Source organism: Biomphalaria glabrata, chromosome 1 (genome assembly GCF_947242115.1).
Source record: "Biomphalaria glabrata chromosome 1, xgBioGlab47.1, whole genome shotgun sequence".
Taxonomy (NCBI): domain Eukaryota; kingdom Metazoa; phylum Mollusca; class Gastropoda; family Planorbidae; genus Biomphalaria; species Biomphalaria glabrata.
The window spans coordinates 48,076,060-48,099,269 of record NC_074711.1 but is presented as its reverse complement, the minus strand read 5'-3'; the positions used below and the strand labels follow the sequence as shown (position 1 = coordinate 48,099,269).

General features: G+C 33.2%; 1 protein-coding gene across 3 annotated transcripts in view; it reads left to right on the top strand.

Annotated features, from left to right (window-relative positions):
• The first annotated feature begins 630 nt into the window (after positions 1 to 630).
• The window catches only part of LOC106064166 (ATP-dependent translocase ABCB1-like), a 215,818-nt gene continuing 193,238 nt past the window's right edge, over positions 631 to 23,210 (top strand). Inside the window, exons 1-3 of one of the 3 annotated variants that reach the window (XM_056040703.1) lie at positions 631 to 652; positions 1,106 to 1,153; positions 18,623 to 18,762. In XM_056040703.1, the coding sequence (XP_055896678.1) occupies positions 646 to 652; positions 1,106 to 1,153; positions 18,623 to 18,762 (195 nt within the window). In that variant the 5' untranslated portion in view covers positions 631 to 645. Of the gene's footprint in view, positions 701 to 1,105; positions 1,154 to 16,710; positions 16,953 to 18,622; positions 18,763 to 23,210 lie in introns of those variants that run through there. The other 2 variants (XM_056040688.1, XM_056040697.1) reach the window with 2 other exon arrangements.

The window sequence follows — 23,210 nt, the reverse complement described above, 5'->3', positions numbered from 1 at the left end:
AGAAGAGTTGCGATGACAACCTAGTACAACTTGGCGCCACACATTCATGGAGGTCCTCAGAGCAGGTGGGAAGAGACTTCAGACTTCAGTGACAGATTTTTGTGGAAGCAGCTTGACGGCAAATGCCACAATTTTTCAACTAACTCCAGGAAGAACCTATTCTAGGGCACTATAAAAGTCTTCCGAAAGAATGATGGGTCAGAATGCAATAAAGATTATGTTCACACACACACATACATATATTTTTTTTCGCGGGGGTTGGAGGTGGGGAACCCCCCCCCCGACGAAAAAAATCCTGGTTAAGCCCATATATATTTATATATAATTAGATCTATATGTATTATTAGCATAAGTGTATAATTCATAGTAATCGTTAGATAATAGTTCATAAATAAAAAACAAATTGTATTTCCTACTTAAATTCATCCATATATTTAAATATTATTATTTATATTAAGTTAGAAAATAGATCTATATATTCTAGGCCTAGGTCTATTGCCAATTTAATATTCTCCAGGTCCAGATCAAGACTGGTTTACTAGATCTAGATCTATATACTCAGTTATTATATAGATCTAGAATAGTAGCTATTTCTAGCAATCCAGATCTAGGCCTAGAGTTCAGAATGTGGAACTTTCAACTGTGATGCAAGGTGAATCAGCGATTACCGACACCGTGGTCCGTGAACATTTCCTATGTGGTAGATCTAGACTAGACTGTCTTATCATAATGCGCGTAATCTAATCATGCCACCAATGCTCATACTGGCAATGCCAATATGAATTTTAGATCTATCTCTAGACTCTAGACCTAGATATATATATATATATATCTACACTACTAATCTAGTCATTCTATTCTAGATCTAGAATAGTCAATCTATAATTACTTTAATTAGATCTAGTATAATATCTATAAATCGACTCGAGAGATCTACACTACTGGAGTACTGCGACTATCACTTTAAGTTTAAGTTCTAGATAACTAAAAATAAATCTCTAGTTCTAGATCTAGATAATTATTTAATTAGATCTATATTATTATAGTTATAGTATAGAGTCTAGATCTAATTATTATTCAAGATTAGGGTTGTTGTTTTTTTTAGAAATGGCAGAACTTATTGAATATAAAACAACTGAAAAAAATGATTTAGGTAAGTCCATAGAATGATAGATTTGATAGATTTAGATCTAGTCTACCTCTACGGCTCTAGACTCTAGTATATATCCTATTGTATGGTTTCTAGATCTAGTATCATATGTAGAATTATAGATAATATAGATTTTATATTTTAAAGATAATAGTAAATAGATCTATATAGAACTCTAGTATCTATTCTAAAATCTAGACTCTAGATTAGGCTAGGTCTAGTCTAATAATCTTATCTAGAATTCTAGATTAGATCTAGATCTACATTCTACATTAGATGTAAATGAATGTAAACTAGATCTAGAATAATCTAGTCTAGAGTCTAATTACTAATTAATGATAATGTAGACCTAGTGACTAGATTGACTAGATCTAGTCCTAGTAGATCTATATTCTATAGTTATAGTCTATAGACTATGACTAGAGTCTAGTATAGTAGTCTATATCATTATTATCAAAATCAATCTAACTAAAGTTATTTAAGTCCTAAGCCTAAGTAGATCTACTATACTACTATACATCTACTAGATCTATAATCTATTCTAGTTACAATCTAGTACTATAGTAACTATACTGACTATAGATCTTGATCTAGATTCTAGATACCAAAATCAAGTAAGTATTCTACTAAACTCAAGAAAGAGTCAAAGAGTAAGAGTCAATTAAGTCAATACCGAGTCAAGTTCTAGATCTAGACTATTCTACTACTAGATCTAATTCTAGAGTATATAAAATATAGTATCTAGATCTAATAATAATAAAGATTGTCTTCGAGTCCTAAGATTAGTGAGGAATACAGTATTTCCCGTGGCTGTGCAGCCCCAGCTGTGACCTACATATTTTGCCACATCCAGGGCAAGCATAACCATTGTCCACAGGTGGTCGATTTAGATTTTCTTTTCGTCGTCTGCGTTTGTCATCGGCAGCAGATTTTCTTTTGGTCTCAAATGTGTATCCCGAGGCCTTCGTGAGTGACCCCCAGTTGTCTCATTCTGACGCCGCATGCAGCCAGGTGCTCTCTTCTATGTCAGCCAAGGAAAGTTGACGCCTAAGCTGGTCTTTGAATCGTTTCCGTGGGGCACCTCTGTTACATTGACCACCTTTTAGCTCACCAAAAAAGACTGCCTTTGGCATACGTTCGTCTCCCATACGGGATACGTGCCCTGCCCAGCGTAGCTGTCGGACCATAAGAAGTCCCTCTATACTGTCCATACCGGCTTTCGCAAAGACATCGCTGTTTGTAGTGCGGTCCTGCCACCGTATGTTCATGATGGAGCGCAAGCATCTTTGGTGAAAGCGCTCAAGAAGTCTTAGTTGTTTTTTATATAGTGTCCATGTCTCAGAGCCATATAGAAGGGTTGAGAGAACCACCGCCTGGTAGACATTGATTTTTGTAGGTAGGCGGAGCAATTTGTTCTTCCAAACTCTCACCTGAAGGCGTCCAAAAGTGCTACTAGCCCTGGCCAGACGGTTATCAACTTCCCTTGAAAGTGAGGCGTCATTTGACACTATACTACCTAGATATGTGAAGTGGTCTACCACGTTAAGGGGCTGTCCGTTTACTGCGATCCTTGGGGCTGAGTATGTTTCATTGGGTGACTTCTGGAACATGACTTCTGTTTTCCCGAGGTTTATAGATAGACAGAAAGAGGCGACAGCGTATGCAAATTCGTTTAGCGTGTTCTGGTGGTCATGTTCATTGTGAGCTAGCAGGGTGCAATCATCAGCATAGAGAAGCTCCGTTATCTAGGAATCTAGTAAAAACTCAGATGACTCAGAATCTAGTGTAATTTATTTAATCCGGACATGAATTTGAACACTCGTTTTTATGGCCATTACAATTACATCTTTATTTTGATATTTCATATGAAACTAGCGCGATGTATAATGTGCTTGTCCATTTTCCAATGATTCTAGATTAACCCAATTTCCTTCCATTTAGCTATGTTTTTATGTAAGAAAAAAGAATTTCAAATTTGTAAGTCAGGTTGTTGTTTTTTCCTATGACGTTACCATGATGACCTTATCTCTTTCTAGGATAGGGTTAAGACTATATTTAAATAATTCAAAAAAATTTTTGATTGGCTAAGTCTATGGTGATGAGCCGGCAATATTTATTTTGTTTTTGGAGCTGATTTATTTGATTCATAAGTTGTTAGATTCCATACAAAAAAAAATTAATAGGGTGTTTGAATTAAATTACGATTTTCTTACCAAAATTTATTTCAAACAGCCAGTTTTGGACATCAATGTTAATGATCTTATATTATATATAGGCCTATTTTTTTGTTGTTGTTTTTATAGAGAATAAATGGGCAAATGTTTGGAGTGAGCTTGGTACATTGAATGAAGTTAAATGCCTAGATCTAGACCTACTAAATAGATCTAGATTTATATAGAGTAAAAAAAAAAGAGAATATAGAGACGATTCAGCTATTTAGGCAAGAATGGCTATCCTAACCTGTACTTTACTACAAAAGATCATCTGTATTAGAAATTTATTAAATTAATAAACAAAAAACACAAACATTCAACACACATCTAATCATGCAAACATAATATAATTCTAAAAGTCTGTGTAGAAGTCACTATCCCTATATTATTATTGCTGAATTCACTAAAAATGAAAGTAAGCTAATGGGAGCCTTGTTCCTATGTCAAGCTTTAAATTAGCCAAAGTAAGGTGGCTACATCCAATATATTTCTTTGTTTACTCATTAACTTTGTTAAGCACGAAAGTCAGTTTATCCATGTATTTTGATGTAAAGTTAACAAATAATTCCATTTTCGACCACAGTTTTGGAATTTCAAAGGAAAATTTAAGTGCAGTCATATCTCTGTTGTGCTTCCTATGTTAATATTCAATAAACTAAATTTTACTGCAAATACTGATTATATCAGCAAAAAAGGGCAGCAAAGATTACGACTACTAAGAAAACTGTCCTCGTTTAATGTTAGCGAAAAGGCCTTGGCTATGTTTTATCACGCTCACATCTGCAATATTTTAAGTTTCAATATCACTGCCTGGTATGGCAATCTGAGCATTAAAAATAAAAATAAACTTAATAGAATCCTAAATGCTGCTGGCAAAATCATTGGCAAAAAACAAACCCCATTTGGGCAGTTGTTTGAGACAAACATCTATAAAAAAGCTAACAAGATCCTCGAAATAAAGAATCACCCTTTGTGTCAGGATTTTGTGATTTTACCATCACAAAAGAGATACAAGACACCGATAGCAAAGACAAACAGACACAAACACTCTTTTGTTCCCCTGGCAATCAAATCATTAAATAAGAACAATCTGGTATAAACTTTGTCACATGTAAATTATGAGTGAGTCTGGTGTGAATGTACACTTTGGTTTCTTATAGTTATGTTTTTTGTTTGGTGTAATGCACAAATTGTAAGACAAATTTCCTTACGGATAATAAAGATTATTATTATTATTATTATTATTATTTTTACTTAAGGCATAATTTTGTAAATCTATTTTTTTCCTGGAATTCAATTTGAACTTCAGTAACCGATATTTAAAAAATTGTCATTTATATTTAAATTTATTAATTTACATCCTAGAAGCAAATCATCATTTTTTCATTTATAGCATTGTTAGGTGCATTGCATAGTTATTGATGTCCTTAGGCAAGAATTTATTTGTTAACAAACAACTAATGTGAGAATTGTTAAAACCCTTTAATATCTAAATAAAAGAGAAAATGATTTAATCAATGATCAATGAAAGTCAAAGTCTTTCCTTGCAGTCGCAGGTTGGTTTCATTCATTAGCGTTAGATGCCTACAAAGTAAAAGAAATATTTTTTTTAGCCTTCTTTAATTCATCGTCAACTAATGAATCTGAAATTGTAATAAAGAGGTTAACAAAACGAGCAATACAACTAACTCCCTTTAGAAATTGAGAGAACCTCTATACTATGAGAAAAGAACATGTTGCTCATCATTTGCTTCACAAAAACTGTTTAAAGTTTAGCTTATTTTCGGTTTGGGTTTGTTTTTTATTTACAATTTTTATAATTAGATTCAAATAGGAATGAAATTGTGTGATAAAATTTTAACATGATGTTGCTTGTTTATCTTGTGAATAGTGGATAGATCTGAATTTTCTTTATTCTCTATTACTTATGAAGTTTTTGTAGCATCCACACACTGATGGTGCCCCATATTTTTGCATTAAGCTAAATAACTACACGATTTTCAAAAAATATTTAATTTCTTGAATCATAGGTAAGTTTTTAACCATTTTAAATTTAGTTTTAATAGCAGTAACCAACCAGTTGACAACTTCTGGAATGCCATTAAAAGCCATCTTAACATTATAAAAAATCAAATACGAACTAAATACTTATCAAACAAAATAAATAAATGCTAGTTCAATAAAAAAAAATTAAAGAAACCTTGCAAATAGAAGAAAAACTTTTATAGAAAATAAAACAAAAACAAAGGCAGAAAAATTAAATAAAAAGTATATTGAAAATTAAACACCTAACCCAAATAGTGAGCAGCAGGGCTGGATTTAGAGGTGTGGATACCCAAAGGAATGGAGGCTATTATTTTCAGAGTAAAAGAAAAAATTTTTTCCCTTCAAGTCTTTCACAAATTTATTGCCTCCAAATAAAATCATTTAAGCAAAGAATGAAGTAAATTGTTAAAGTCAAATACAATTTAATTAGAAACTAAATGACTGCGTTAACAAAAGAAAATTTGTGAGCTTTTTTAGACAAAAGTCAATGATTTCTTTGAAATCAAGCTCCCAGAGTAAATCACTTTTAATACTTAGTAGGTTAGCTTTGATAGTCGGTTTTGTTCCATTGTTTTTCATAGTCTATTCTTTATAGTTTCATTTTTTAAAACGAGCAGCTCTCCAGTGCTATTCAAGACCATTAAAACCAAGTATATTCTTAGTGTCATGTCAGTGTTTGGGAAGATAGCTCTGAAATTTTGATCTTGAAGTATGCAATAATAAAACAACTCTTAAGACTGTGTTTTCTTAGTCTTTTTTTTTTTTTTTTATACAATTTGATTCAACTAATTACCAAGGCTAAGCTCTAAATCATCTTTGTAAACTTTTACCAATTGATCTGCAGCAATATACAAATTAGCAGCGTCCATATCCTCTATGTGATGGAGCTATTTGAATCTTGAATGAACAGCTTCATATGCATGCAATATTTCAGTGTAAGAAACACAAAATTGAAAAATCACTGGGATAAAACCAGACAAAAAGTTCTCTCTTGGTGGGAGATTGGTGAAATTCCACTAATTTATTTTTTAAAGGTAGTAAGTATTGTTAGTAAAAATGCGGGGGAAAAAGTTAATAAAAAACCAGTAAAAGTTGAACAGTTGAAATTTTTTAAAACCTCTTTTGTGGAAGTCCCTGTCTTGTTTAAGCTCCTGGGCAGTAGCCCCCCAACCTGCCCTGCCTCAAATCCAGCCCTGGTCCCTGGTAAGCATAGAGCTGCAGAGTAAATACATAAACAATGTAATACCTAAGGATACCAATAAAAACCTATGTTCAAACATTAAATCTAAGAAAATGGAAATAACAGTAGCATGATTAAAAGGAGAAGAAAACTTAACACATAATGATAATGAAACTAAAGCTAACATTCTGAATAAATACTTTGCATCAGCATTCTCATTTTCAGGAGACAAAGACATATTACTTAATTTTAACCAAGTTGAAAACATAGGAGATCTAGATTCTAGATCTCCTATGTTTTCTCTATTATCTAGATTCTAGATATATGAGAAAAAGCAAAACCTATTAGACAACATAAAACCAAATAAAGCATCTAGACCTGATGGTATTTCAGCTAGATTACTCTAAAAACTAAGCGAGGAGCTAGCACCAGTCTTCGAAATACTTTTTCAAGCATCTCTTAATCAGGGCAGTGTACTATAGGACTGGAAAGAAGTTAATGTCACTCCCCTATGTAAAAAAGGAGAAAAATCTGACCCAGTATCACTCACCAGAATCATGTAAAAAAAAATATAAAACACATAATATGTAGCAACATCATTAACCACTTAAACATAATATCCTTACTCCATACTAACATGGCTTTAGGAAGTATAGATCATGTGAACTCAACTAAATGGACTAATGGATGATTTTTCAAAAGGCTTAGATAATAATAAGCAAATAGATGCTGTTTTATAAAAATTTTTCTAAGGCATTTGAAAAAGTTCTTCACAATAGCTTTCAAAATTTTTAAAAATATTTTGGCATTGCTAGTTCATTTCATCAATGGATTCAGAATTTTCTAATAGGGAGAGAACAAATTGTAATAATAAATGGCTCTAAGTCAAGACTAATAACAGTAAACTCAAGTGTACCTCAGGGAACAGTCCAATGCTATTTCTAATTTACATAATTGATTAACCAAATTTTGTTAATTTACTGTTCAGGAACAAAAGTCAGATTATTTGCATACAATTGCATAATATATATATTTCTTAAAAAAAAAAAAAAAAGGAACACAAGATACAGAAATTATACAAAGAGAATTAAATGAAATGGGATTCAAATTGAAGCATGTCTTTCCAACCAGAAAAAATGTTCATTATTAAGAGTAACAAAAAACTAAAGCAAATAATTAACACTTATATTCATGGTAAACCGGTTACACAGACTAAAAACTCCAAATAACTAGGTGCCCGCTTCCATCCCCTGTTGTCCTGTGTGAGGTTTGGACTAGAAAGTAGGTTATCTTCAACTCTGAAGGAACGTCCGAAACTTGTAAAACATTTTACTAACTGTTACATATTGATGGGGATTGCTACAAAAGAACACCCCATTCTACATAACTAACTTGATTAATTAATTTTACCTATTAGCGGGTATAGCTGAAAAGAATTAATGAGACTTATAGCTAGAATTAGGTATTTTAGATCAACCGATCAGTGTTTGAGGTGTGCTGGCATATTAGTCCCTACTTATATTTCCTAGGTTATTAAGTAAAACTTCTAGGTATACAATTAAACTAATGTATGCAAAACAAGACTTAAAGTTTCAGGTAAACATATATACAAATAGTTTATTTACATGAAGAGTAAAATAAATGTGCAAATAAATGGCCATCAACTTAAAGGCTTTCAACAAAAAATTATAGTTATACATTCAAAAATAGTATGGTAGTCATATATTACAAATAATGCACTATCATCACATATCAGTTTAGAAAAAAACAGCAAAGGTCACAGGCTTCAGGCTAACACAGCCACTTTGAGCCAAAATAAAGTCTTGATGAACTATAATCTTCAGGGAAACTTATAAGCTTTATAGAAACCCAGTTATAGTCATCCATTTGATAAAGCCTATCTGATGATTCAAAACAAATTTGAATCCATCAGAGACAAGGCTAGAAAAATATGTCACATTTGGGTGCATAACATCAGGGTTCAAATATACTGCCTGAAAATCATTTGAGGCTATATTTACTGATTGATCATAATATATAAAATACAATAATGATTAAAGATATACTTAGCCCAAAGATCTCCAGAGCAGGGCACACTTATCTCGAGTACCCCCAAGACACATGACCAATAACTAACAGAAAAAAAATATATACAGTTCATAACACAGGTCCAGTGGTCAAGCTGGTAACTCAGGAGCAAGTGGCAATTAAATAAAGTTTACATGCCCTTATATAAGCTTCTTAAGGGGAATCACTCCTGTCTTTACAATAGCTCAAAAATATTTAACTCCCCATTATGTCACACAAACAAACAAACATTTTCATTTCTTTATGAAAAGGAGAAATCAGCTTTTAAATATCTTTTCATATTTAAAAAAATCACATTGAGACAGGTGACATACAGAAAGACAAAGCTAAAAGATGTCTTATCATACCAGGGCCATTTAAAAGAAAAAAAAAAGATTATTTGAAAATTTTTTTTTGGGAGGGGGCAGGGGATTTGACATAACTCTCTGTCTACACAAAAGACATGCCATTTCATAAACTACTTAACAATACATTTTGGGAAAATATTTCCTTTCCATGCTGCTTTTACAAAAAAAAAATAGAAAAAAAATTACAGTGCCCTACTCGAGTTTTGAGCCCTTTCACAGCATCGTTCACTCAGTGTAATAGAGTAGCTGAGGGTAAAGCTCCTGAATTGTAGACGTTTTATAATGTATAGGTCTTTTCATTGTTTGGAACTAGATCTACCTTAACTAAATCCACTGGAGGATCCAAGGGGGGGGGGTGGAGGGTGGTAGATGCAATCACCCCTCCTCCACTCGGACGAATTTCGGTAGAGAAATCAAACAATTTGTATATATTGTAACCAATTTTTAGATTATGTCGCCACCCTTCTCTATTATGTTTTTCATTTTGGTGTGTGTGTGTGGGGGGGGGGGGAGCGATTTCATCAATCCTCTTAATACTAAGAGACATCAATGTAATTATTTTAGCAGAATATTATATACATCTTATTTGGAATGCTTACTTAGAAATTGTTCATTATAATAGAACCTACAATGAATTTATATTAGACAAGTTGATAGCCGTGCTACACTATGGTTTACAAAGTTGGTATATATGTTTATTTTGTCAAGAACACTCTTAAACCCCTCAATAAAATGGCCTGCATTACAACGTTCCCTCTTCTCCATTGATTTGTTCCCTGGCTATATATTGTTTATTTTGCCTCCCAATATGATGATATAAATCATATGCTCCCCAATACATTCCTTTGGCCAGCTAACTCTAGTATCTATTATGTTGAATTGGATCAGCCTGTAAATTGGAGTATCACTTCTCTCCACCCTGTCACATCATTGTTAGTGACATGAATTATTGGGAATCAAGAAGTATAACTTTTTGTTGTGTTTCACGTGAAAGTGAAACCTAATCGAGAATTCTGGGAGTTAACCACATGGTTAGAGAAGCAGTAGTTGCCATATTCTTGAAGCCTATGGATGTGTAATACAGTTAGTTGTAATAAGTAGTTACCATGAATCTCACTATCCAGGCTCTCTGCAAACTGCACCATACACCATATTCTTCTGCCATCCATCCATGGGTCCATAACAATGAACGGTGTAAATGATCATGATCTATATACAATTTCTCAATAACCATGACTGCTCAACAGTGTTATGGTCTGGACGTGAATGTTAACTTGCTTGTTGTACGTTAAAGCATAATCCGAATAAAGAAGCTCAATATGCAAAAGATATTGACAATGAAACTTGTTGTACGTTAAAGCATAATCCGAATAAAGAAGCTCAATATGCAAAAGATATTGACAATGAAACTTTTTCAACGTTCCATACACTTTCATAAAAATTATCACGTTTGTAATTTGGAGAAATGTGCATCCACAATCATCTGATATACACGGTTTCAGAGTTGCCTACAAATTTATCCAACAAATGAAGCAACTCAGCACTGAATATTTTTCTTGAGTTTAATACAAAGTAAATAATCCAAAGTCAAAGTCATTTATACAATGACTTGAAATAAAACATAGTAAGGCAGTGTTTCTCACTTCCCGGGTAGCGACTCCCTAGGTAACAAAATTTTCGTTCGAGCCCCCTATAGAAGCTGAAGCTGAGAAGAGCGATGTAGGCTTCCACAATGAGGTCCGTGAGTTTTTTTTAAGAATGTAATAAAAAAGAAAAGAAACTTAGTCACAACTTTTAGGTTTTATTTTTCATTTACATTAAATTAACACTGTGTAAAGATTCCAAAGCTACGTCACGAAAGTGCATTAAAACTTTGTTGTTTTTTCGGAAATTGTATTGTCTACATAATTTTTAAGTATTAAAAAGTTCTTCCTTGAGATAAAATTTAAGATGCGGTAGGTTTCCTTTCAAGTCGGCAAGGGGTCTGAACATTTTTTTTGCCGCCCCCCGCACCCTGTTGTTTGTCGATTGTTGGCTTGGAGCTCCAGACAGCTAGTATAACTAAACCAATGAAGGCGGTATATATTTTTTTAAAATAAATAAACTTTAAATAACATGAACAAACTTCTTTGTGGACAAAAACTCAATAGGGCCTATAACTGTTATTATTCACAATTAAATTTGAGATGAGATATAGATCTAATAGTAATGAAATAAACTGATATTTAAACAAAATCTAGCTCACAACAACAATAAAGTCTTTACTCGTCGATGTCTTAAGATTGTCTCACTTTTGCAATAAGTACGTTAATTTCATCATTGTCACTGCATAACCACTGATCAATCGCTTAACCTCTTCTCACCGGGGCTTAGGAGGAAAAATACACTCCATAACACCCCTTTTTGTCAGGACTTTACGCCCCTCCACATGAAAGGAAATAGTGCCCCCCCCTCCTGTGAAAATGTTTTTAAAATTGACTTTTTAATTACCGGTAATAGATCTACTTACAGGGCGGGCTATTCGACTCAAATATTTCAAACAACCCACGAAAATTCAAGGCTAGAAATGAGTAGACGCTTATGAAAAAACCTGTGGGAATCCCTTGCACGCTGCTCTATTTTTTGTTCTAGTTTCCAAAATAATTTCTTATGTACGAATATCGTTTTATTTTCAAAGGATAATGTAATGATTAAAATTTATTTAAAATTATTTAAGTATTTTTTTTATTTAGCTATTTTTTTAAAAAGTAACCTTGGAATAATGATTTGGCCGCCCCCTAAAATTGGCCTACTGCGTGCAATGCACACATTGCACGATAGCGGCGGCCCTACCTCTACGTCTCGTTGCGGGCTTGCACTGGGTTCAACAGTTCAGGAGTGACTTCACACACTGGGCTCATTGTGTCGGACTCGATCACAGACCAAGATCAAGATGCTGGTCGTCTTGACTGTACTTGACAGTACTCCACACTGAACCATTGTAATGCTCCATACAGATCCGCACCGCTGAACCTCACTGAACTGTAGTTGACCGGTCTAAACTGTGTTCTGAACCCCTTTTCTGAACCGTCTTGACTGCGACACCTCTGCTCTTTATATAGGGTCCCTGCTGGCCTTCTCGAACCGGACAGAACATCACTCGACGTTTCTAGTTTCGTCACATGACTACATCCCCCGTGACGCTTCTGAGCTCTGTTCACGATGCCGATCCTTCCCGAACCGTCATGTTGACACTTGTCTCGGCTGACTGTCGCAACACGTCACGGTTGACCGCTCGTCTAGCGCTGGCCTGGGGCGATTTGCGTCGGCTGACTTCTAACACACCACTACCCCCATCTGGGCCACCACCAGGCTTATTAAAATATTATGTGTTCTAGGATTTTACATGTGATGCTGGTTAGTGATACTGGTCTGTAGTTTCCTGTGTCAGAGTTTTCTCCTTTTTTTAAATAGCTTCTTTCCAGTCCCTTGGTACTCTGTCCTGGTTAAGAGATGCCTGAAAAAGTATTTTGAACACTGGCGCTAGCTCATTGCTTAGTTCTTTGAGTAATCTAGCCGGAATAGTCCAGATGCTTTATTTGGTTTAATGTTGGCTAATAGTTTTTGGATTCCCTTTTCTTGTACTTCTATATCTCCTATGTTGTCTACTTGGTTCAAATTAAGTAATATGTCTGTCTCCTGGGGCTGAGAATGCTGATGCAAAGTATTTATTTATGATTTTAGTTTTAGTTTCATTATCATTATGTGCTAAGTTGTTGTCTCCTTTTAATGGTGCTACTCCTGTTGTTTCCATTTTCTTAGACTTAATGTATGACCATAGGTTTTTATTGTTATCCTTAGATATTACATTGTTTATGTATTCACTCTGCAGCTGTCTGCTTTCTTTATGGGTTAGGTGTTTAATTTTAATATACTTTTTATAAACTCTGCCTTAGTTTCTTTAAATTTTCTATATAGATTTTCCTTCTGTTTGCAAAGCTTCTTATATTATGTTATATAATACAGACGTTACTTCAAAAAAGAAGATGATTACATCCTACGCATCATGCATTTAGTCATGCATATTAACCAATGACCGCCAAGTCACTGGTTTTCCTGGCTAGCTCAGACAACCCATTCCATGCTCCAATAGCACTAGGGAAGAAGGAGTATTTGTACAAATTTGTCCTAGCATATGGTACGAGGAATCTTTGTGTCTTTCAGAGTATTTTATTAAATTTTGTTTTTGTATTTGAAGATTACAGTTCAGTGTTTTATGTATAATTGCTACCTTACTTTTGAGTCTTCTGTCCTGAAGGCTTTCTTAATTTAGTGATTTTACTAAAGGTGTTACTCGAGTCAAATATGAATATTCGTTTGTTATGAATCTCACTGCTCTATTTTGCATCTGTTCCAGTTTCTTAATGTTTTCTTGAGTTGAGATGTCCCAAACGGAGGATGCCTATTCTATTATTGGCCTAACCAAGGTTAAATAACATTTTAGTTTTATGTTCTTATTTGACAAAAGCTTCGATAGTATCTATTATTAAACTAGAATTTTTAACTTAGATTTTAATGAAATTCCAGAGGTTATCAACTGGTTGGTTAATGTCTTTTTCTGATAAGAATGTATGTTGAAAGTTTAATGCAGCTTGGTGTAGTTGTGTTAGGTTCCATTTATTCCAGAGTAAGATTTTTCTTGTGAGTTTTATATTGGCTACTGCTTTATCTGACTGTGTATTCTAATGATATCATGGTCTGATATTCCAGGGATAATATCATAGTCTACTAATAATCCAGGTCTGTTGGTTAAGAAGAGTATTGTTTAATCTAGTTGTTTTTTTCATAATTTGATCTAAACTTAAGTTTAGTAATAGTTAGGATGCAGTTGTGGAAAACCAAACTTGAGACTTAAAATAATTAACTGCTATCTAATAAACATCTCAAACATTTCTAAATGTTTCAAATTAGATGTTTACTGGGGCATGTCAAAAGTTTTCCATATGTAATATCTGTGATGGCCCTGATGTATTGCTTGTATGTCTGGCTTGTTTGATGACTAGGGGATGTTTATTTTTAATTTGCAACACACTGGGCCATCAAAGATATATCAGAAGTGGCACACAACAAAACAGACAATAGAGGAAGATACAAAACTTAAAGATTCACTAGATATTTATTTATATAAAATACATATAGACGAATAAAAGGGGGGGGGGGTTGTATCTTAATAATATTTGATCATCACTCTTTGCACGTTATGAGAGAGTATTTGTCACTTTGTCCTCAAACCTTATCTGAGTGTCCGATAGACATTGTAGCTGACTGTGTTCCTAGGTGGAGGTCTTGCAGCTGGAGGTGGCGCTCAAGTGGGTAGAGGGTTGCCGGAGACTCAGTACTTATGGAGTCTCAATCCAAAGTAACTGTGGTCTGTTGTGGGCACAGTAGGGCTGATGGACGGCTACCCTGGGCACAAAGAGGCAGAGCGGATCTACCATGGGCAGCATTGTCAATGGGATCAGTTCAGTAAGTTGTGATCGAGCAGTGTCAATGCGTTTGAAGGATCATCAAGGCGATCAGCCGAGATTAAAGAAATAAAATAAGATGTACAGATATACACAAGGTTGCGACAATGATCAATGTAGAGATAATAATATTAACATGTGGTAGACATAAGTTAATGCAATCAAATATGTACATGTTAAATAATTATGTTTCCTACTTGTTCAAGTTTGAAATACACATAATGCACATATTAAACATATATGAAATAAGTTAAATCCAAATAATACTATCCAGCAAGAAATACACAAACTTATTAAGATGGAACTGTGATAAAGTTTGGCTTACCACCAGGTATTCCTCTAGAAGTAAGGAGGATGAATGATATAGTCCGGACTCGACTGTCAGCGAGTTAGAGAAATGACGAATTGTGTCGATTTCTGAGCTAGTCCAGTTTTATAAAGGTCAGGAAGAGATGGGTGAAAAAGTGGAGGGGCGAGAGACTAAAGATTATCTCCCACATGGGCAGATCTGACTTGAAAGTGTCAAAGTTGCACCTAGAAATTTGAAGAGGTGTGTTGAAATGGATTATCTCCTTTATCAAAGAGAAACGTAGGTAAGGGTGGAGAAAAGAGTAGCGGAAGTGTGGGGTGGGTAGGTTTGCTGGGCAATGGCCAGATGGTTTCGACTATGAACGCCAGGCACCTGGTGCCAATGACCAGGCCCATACTAGGACTGTTTATCTTTCTGTGAACAAGGGGAGAGAAGCAGAGGTTTTTGGCAACATTGTCGCCAATGTGGTGGACTCTAGCGAGAAGAGGAAAAGGTGGGGTTTGGTGGTGAAATTGGGCCTTAGAAAGGGAAAATAATAAGGATGAAATAAATAAATAATAATTAATGCTGTGATAAAATTGAGTGACACTGTCAGCAAGCTTTTGGTCTGTGACAATATCTCATTCTCAAAGGTTATTTGTAATTTAATATCATGATATATTTAGAAGCAGCTCAGAATTAAACTTTGTCAGAAGTAGACGGACAGATGAACTACTCAGCTAACTTATAATAATAACTGCTTTCGAAAATGAACCAAACTAAGAAGAGCTATCATTAAATCACTCATAGCTTCATACATCGCACTAGTTAGGTTTTGATTTTAAATTATACTAAATTTCTACATTTGCTTATAAAAGAAAAATACAGCCCGCCAAAGTTTTGCTTAAATTTTTTGGCCCACTCCTCAAAATGTTTTCCTATCACTGATCTAGATCATTGATCTGACCCACCTCCCCCTTTTTGTATATTTTCTCTTTTTTAAAAATCTCCAGCTCCCTGCAAACAGACACATACTAGTAAAAAAAACTTGAGAAGGCAAATTGTACTAAAAGAACAAGTATTGATTTATATAGGCATTGTAACTTACATATTGTTAATTAATCTTAAAACTATTAGTAAAAGAAAATGTGTAAAATATCTTACAAATATTGGGATCAAAGCTTCCCTTATTGTCTTTTACATTTTTTTTTATTACTTTTCTTTTCCTTGTTAAATTATTGAACATGACTATTTTGTACATTTAAATTTTACATTTAGTTTTATATTTAATATGACTAAAAACATTATAAAATCTATTAAAAAATGAACTTTAACTAATGGAAACTTTGTCACTCATGCAGTTTAACAATATTAGAAATGTGGTGTTTAAATAAGTCAAAGCAAGGTGAAATTCTCCTCTAGTGTCTATATCCATTTATTTTCTTACTCATTAGGTTTGTTACTACAGCACTAAATCCAGTTTCATCCATTTATTTTGAAGGAAAAGCTAAAAATAACAATTCCATTTTGTACATTTCTCTGTAGCCACATCTTTGCTGTTAAAATAAATTTTACTGAAGATATCATTTTATAACTCTAACATTTTTTTCTGCAAATCAACTTGAACATCAGTGACAGATGTTTCAAAAGGATAAATCATTTTTGTTTCAATTTTTAAATTTATGACATCCTGGAAGCAAGTTGTCTTTTCTTCCTTGAGCATTTTTAGGTGAGTAGACATCAATGTCCTCAGACAGTAATTTATTCGTCAACAAAGTGAGTTCTGGGAAGAAGGAGCATTTGTACAAATTTTTTCTAGCAAATGGAATGAGAAATGTGCCTTTGTGTCTTTCTGAGCATTTTATTAGGTTTTGTTTTTGTATTTGAAATTATGGTTCAGTGTGTGAAAGATGCACTCATTTTTGGCATGTTTTTATTTTATTTAGTTTTTATAATGAGATTTAAAGATGAATGAAATAGTGGGCTAATTTAGCTACAAGATGTTACCTGTGAATCTAACAGTGAATTATAAACATTTATGGATTTTCTTTTTTTCATATAACTTATGAAGTCTTTGTGGCTTCCAATCATTGATGGTGCTCCATCACTTGCACAAACTACTCAATTTTGTAAAGGTATTTCATTATTTGCAAAAAATGTCTTTACTAAAGTAAAAATAGACTCCCCTTCTGTGTCGAAGATGTTTTTCAGAAAAAATTAGCTCCTCTTTAACACTGAAATCATCATCAATATATCATACATAACCAAGTAACATAGAAGAATTATCAATCAATTTTGATTTGTAATTAAAATTTTCTATTTTAAAGTTTCCTTATTAGTTGTTGCTTCACATCAATTTGTCTTTGAATGAAAGTGTCTCTAATTGGTAATACTTTCAAAATCTCACAGGGATCTTCTCTCATCACTGTGAAAAATGACTTCTTTTTTGGGATGATTAATTTTTCACCAATATTCTGAGACTTTTAATTTTTTTGCAGTTAGCTCTGCAATTTTGTAAGAGGCCATCAAACCATCTTCTGCTTTTTTTTTTTTTTTTTTTTTTTTTTTTTAACTGTTTGAATAGTCATGATGATCAATTTAAAAAACTCTTGTCCTTTTTGTCAGAATGTTTGGTATTTATATGTTCCTGAAGCCAACTTGATTTCAGAGGCTTATTGGAAAATATTTTCTTGCAAAGAAGACACATTGGAATAAGTTTACTGCATACTGTCAATATTTTCACTGTTTAATAAACATTACATTTAATCATTACATTTAATCATTTGAATGCTTGCTTTAATATTTTTGTAAAAGAGCATTTACTTATTAAAATATTAACATATTAACTATGTATTGTAGATATAATAAATTGTAATCTTAAAACCTTTTTGCAGTGTTTATTTATCAATCCACAAACTGTTTTTACGCATGTAAGAACTATAAGAGAAAAAAGACACTTCCTGCTGTGGTAGAGACATATGTCGAGCACCCCCTTGGAGCCCCTTTTTGATCCCAGATCCTCCCTACCGCCAGTGCTCTCCATTTGTATGAAATGCCCCCAGGGGGCGGTAGCGCCCCGTTGACGATCACTGATCTAGAGCTAATTATAAATTACAGACATTCCTTTTAGATGATAGTCGTTACGAAATAGTAATTCGAATTCCAAAGACTTCTTGTCTAGGTCTAAATGTGTTGAATTAAAACTAGGTCTATAAACTGGAGAGAAAAGGAAGTGCTTATTTTGTATTATATCGTCTTTCAAAATATTTTGGGTCTAAATTGCAAATAAAAAATGTTTTTTTGGTAAATTTAACCGCTGTGGTTTTATTCCTGTGCTTAGTTATTATAGGCACATAGAAGGTAGAAACTGGCTAAATTTTTTGTTAACATCAATCAGTGAATTAGTCAGGGCCCTTTGAGCTATATATATATATATATATATATTACCACAAGTTAAATAACTAATTGTTTAATTTTTTTTTATTGATTCATATTTTGTTAGGAACAATGAATAATTGTGCACAGTTTCAACTTGATCCAAGAATGGAAAGTGAAAGAAATAAGGTGTTCAAAATTTGTAACAGACAGCGAGTAAAAAGTCATGCTTAATAAGCGTATATTTACCAAGTCCTATTTAATTGCAGGAGAATTTATGTTCCTTTTAGATTTATTTAAAGTTTATTAACTTTCCTAGATATATACTTGAATTTAATGAGACTACATTATTCCCAGCATAAAAAAGATGTACATACTTGAGAAAAGTTTAAATTTATATGTTGATAAATGATTTTAATGCTTTTTGCAGCATCACCTAATGATTTTGCTGAAAAAGATACATATGTCAATGGTGTCTCCTTAGAAATGACAGACTCTGCTAACAAACATGATAATACTGGTAAAAAAAAAAAAAAAGAAAAGCCATCTATGGTTGGAACATTTGAAGTGGTAAGCTGTTTGAGATTATGTCTGTTTATCTGTCTGTCTGTCTGGTTATTAATTAAAAAAAAATTTTTTGTAATATACACTTGTTTAAAAATTTCAAGATTCCTCATAACCAAATCTTTTAAGAATCAAACAGGAAACAGGCTCTCCCATGCCCTTCATACTTTTTAATGCTCCCACACCAGATACTGGTACCTGAAATTTTATTATCCCAGAACTTGCTCTTCAAACCTGCGTTGTTGGCCTGTAAATTCTAGAATCTTCCCCTCCCCCCCCCCCCCCCAAAAAAAAAAAAGAAGGTTTTTACATACACTGACAATTTTTGTATTTCAATTTTGGTGTAGATGTAGTCCTAATAATGTTGTTAAAAATTGTGTACAGCTGTTCTGCATTTATTAAAAAAGAAAAATACATATATTTTTCAAAATTGCTAGCTACACCCCAAAGAGTGTTTTTCAGTATTTAAAAAAAAGGAAGAATCATTTTATGGTATTAAACATTTTGATTGAGGCCTTATGAAAATGTATTGGAACAAATAAATAATCAAAAGATCAATTTTGTTTCGATCATAAAAACTGCAAGTAATAACAGGGTGAATTTAGCCTATAGGCCTATTTTCATCAAATTGGAAAATTAATTTTTTAATCAGTCATCTAGGGCTTATGTCTGTATATAATAAAAGCATTGTCTTCGCTTTAGAATATCAAGGATGAATTCAGTAATTTAAACCCAATTACAACCTAAATATTTTTTCCCTAGCTGCATCTAATTACCGGCAGTAATCTTAGCAGAGATAAAAGTCTTCAATAAACCAAGTACTAAAAGAGCATTGTCTAATCTACACAACACTATAGTAGCTTCAAGTCATCTTCACATATTAATAAAATAAGATCACTCTGTGACATTCTGGCATCTCAAGAACACCTGTGATATGTTGGCACCTTTGAAAAAGATCATTATAAAAGATCAGTAAAGATCCTACGGAATTTTTTTTTCTATTTTTCTTCAATTTTCAAAACAAATTTCTTCAATAATATTATTCGTTACTGCAGTTTATTATTTCCAGTAGCAGCTCTACTAAGAAACAAAGCTCGTTTGCCTGACACGGCATATCAATATAACTAGTCTACATTATACCTCTACAACTCTAGTAGTACTTCTGTAAAATAAAGTTTGTTTGCCTGACACGGCATATCAATATAACTAGTCTACATTATACCTCTACAACTCTAGTAGTACTTCTACTGTAAAATAAAGTTTGTTTGCCTGACACAGCATATCAATATAACTAGTCTACATTATACCTCTACAACTCTAGTAGTACTTCTACTGTAAAATAAAGTTTGTTTGCCTGACACAGCATAACTAGACAATATTTCTAGATCTACAACTCCAGTAGTACATCTGCTGCCCAATAAAGTATTGTTTGCATAATTAAATAATATTTCTACAACTCCAGTGGTACCTCTACTGTATTTTAAAGTTTGGTCATGTGACACGGCATCTTCATAAATAGTACAACATTATTTGTATGTCAATTCAAGCTGATTTATTCATCAAGCAAAAGCACATTGCAACATGACTTCAAGAATACAAATACTGAAAGAGATCATAACTTTGGCTCAAGAACTGAGTATTCCTCTACATAAACAACGTAGATGGTGTGACAATAAATTAGCTGAAAGAGAAATGGAAAAATACAGACAATGGCAAGAAAAAATATAAGAAGAGAATTACTAGAATTGAAAAATACAGAATTCAAAGTTGAACAAAAGAATGATAGAAAATTGACAAGAATGTACCAGAAGGTGCAATCAAACAAGATTTCAGACAGTGAAGAATATTTCAAAGATGGATTTCTCAAGAAGATTAGTTTCCACAAGTATGACATAACTGAACAAATAATTGTACCACAAAAGTACAGAAAACAAATAATTGAAGCAAAGCATGAATTTCTCTACACCAAACATATGAGTGTAACAAGAACCAAGAAGAGAATTCTTTAAGAATATTACTGGCCAAGTATCACAAAAGATGTCAAGAAATATGTCACTAATTGTCTAGATTGTCTAATGGTCAATCTTAATTCTTTCTCTCCTAACTGATGATACCAACGTTAATTTGACCCCATTAAATTAAATTAATTTTTGGTTTATAAACTTTAATTTGTGTTATATAAAAAGAGCATGCATTCTTCTTCAATTATATACATAATATAACAATTTCTGATTACATACAAAAAAAGTTATTGAAGTTTAATCGAAACACAATGAGTAAAATGAATAATTTCATCGGAACAAGGAAAATAATTACGGAGAGAAAGAGTGAAAGGAATTCAAAAGCAACTTAACATTTGAAACAAAGAATAAAACAGATTACAAAGTCAGAACTGACAACAATGAATGACTTAAACAAGTCTGCATGGACATCCCTACCTACTACATGTGCATCCCTACCTACTAACAATAATGACTCCATACCTCAGGACTTAAACAAGACTACATGTGCATCACTGGTTACTAATACTCTTATATGTATCGACAATTTCTACTACAATCAAGATAAGACTCATCTATGTAACAATGCAATACACCATCAACTAGAATCAAAAAGCAGATATCAAAGACTCAGACTCATCAGACAGAAAGAAAACATTTCAATCTGACTCTGTTACTGATGCAAGTATTGCAAAAATTATTATTATTATTATTATAGCTTTTATATAGCGCTACTTTCATGCTTATAGCATGCTCAGAGCGCTTTGGTCCAATCTCATTTTAGGACCATTTTACTATTTTAACATTTTACTACATCAACGGTCGTCAAAAAGAAAATTGAGTTTCGGTATTGGACAGTTCTTGTTTGCTTTGAACAAAAGCATGCTTTATACAGACAATATTTGTGTCTTGAATATGGCATGGATACAACATCTTCACAAACTGAGAGACCTTTTCCACAAGTTTAAAAAATGCACACCAAAATAGCAACCCAGAAGTGGTTTAGGACTTTATACTTTCTATAGGTGTTTTATACTACATTGTGCAACACTGTATTCACTACCAACCAAACTCATCAAGAAAGGACACTTTATCCAGATGTATCTAAGCAATTATTTTGTTTGACTTTATATATCATACTTATATTACATGCAGTAGTAATCTTGAGTTTCTTTTCAAATGTATTGTAATTTATTTAATATTTAATACTATTACTTAAATAATTGTCATATTATGTGAAGTTTACATACCAATACTATCATAATCATCTATCATATTTCAGATTTATGACATTTCATATGTATGATGTATATAAATATTTTAATATGTATGCATTTTTAATTTCATACAAAATGCTAAAAAGGTCAGGGGGTAATATGTCATGTAGCAGACTAGCTGCATCTAATTACCGGCAGTAACCTTAGCAACTAGCTCCACCTTTTTTTCCAGAAGGTTCTATAAAGGAAGTTTTATGACGTCATTGGGAGCGTGGGTTGCCGGGAAATTGTTTTTAATGAGGCTAAGCATCAGTTGTAGTTGAGAATTTGTAGAGACAAGACGTATATTCTAGAGTAAGTTGTAGACAGAATTTCATAGAAGCTTGTAGGTTAAAACTTGTAGATAAAAGTAGAGTTGTAGAATTATTACATTTGTTTAAATCTATTTTATAGTGAGCTCAGAAGAAGATATTTAACTTATACTCCTTTTGCCTGAGATTAGCCAAACCTATTGGGGAGATATGGAATCCAAAAGCCAGCTTGTCTGATCCCATCACTCTAAGTGGGTGGGTGGGTATTATCCACTTGTACTACACATTTTTACTGAGGTGCAAGAAATAGGACCATTTTTTTTCTCTTATTTCTCTTTTACTGGCCACCATTGACTAGGTACATGACTACAATGTTCACTACCAGTTCTCAAATGAAAGTCATAATAAATTACCATAACTCTGAATTTACATACCCTCATAGCTGTTATGAATCACAATTCATTAAATTAATTGTGATACTAGTTGTTGTTTTTTTTAAATATGAAACTATAATGAGGTGACACACTGCTTGATAGACATTGATTTTTTGCTTGTACGCGCTGAAATCTATTAGGCCATTTTCTCATTTGGAGGCAACCAAAAGCACTGTTGGCCTCAGCGAGAAGGTTGTCTATTCATCTATCCAGTGATGTGTTGTTGGACGCTGTTTTTAAGTATGCATAAAGGTCGACAACATTGATTTAAGGATCTGACTTCTGGAACATGACTTCTGTTTACATGAACTTGATAGACATACCAAACGAGGCATCAGTCTCAGCAAATTCATCATCAGCAAGTTGATGAATGAAGTACACAAACATCTGCATAAAGAACCTCAGTAACAATTATCTATGTAGTATGGTTAAATTAGCTGCCGTAGGTTCAGAGTTTGACCTAGATATGCTCATGCAGACACTGCCTCATTT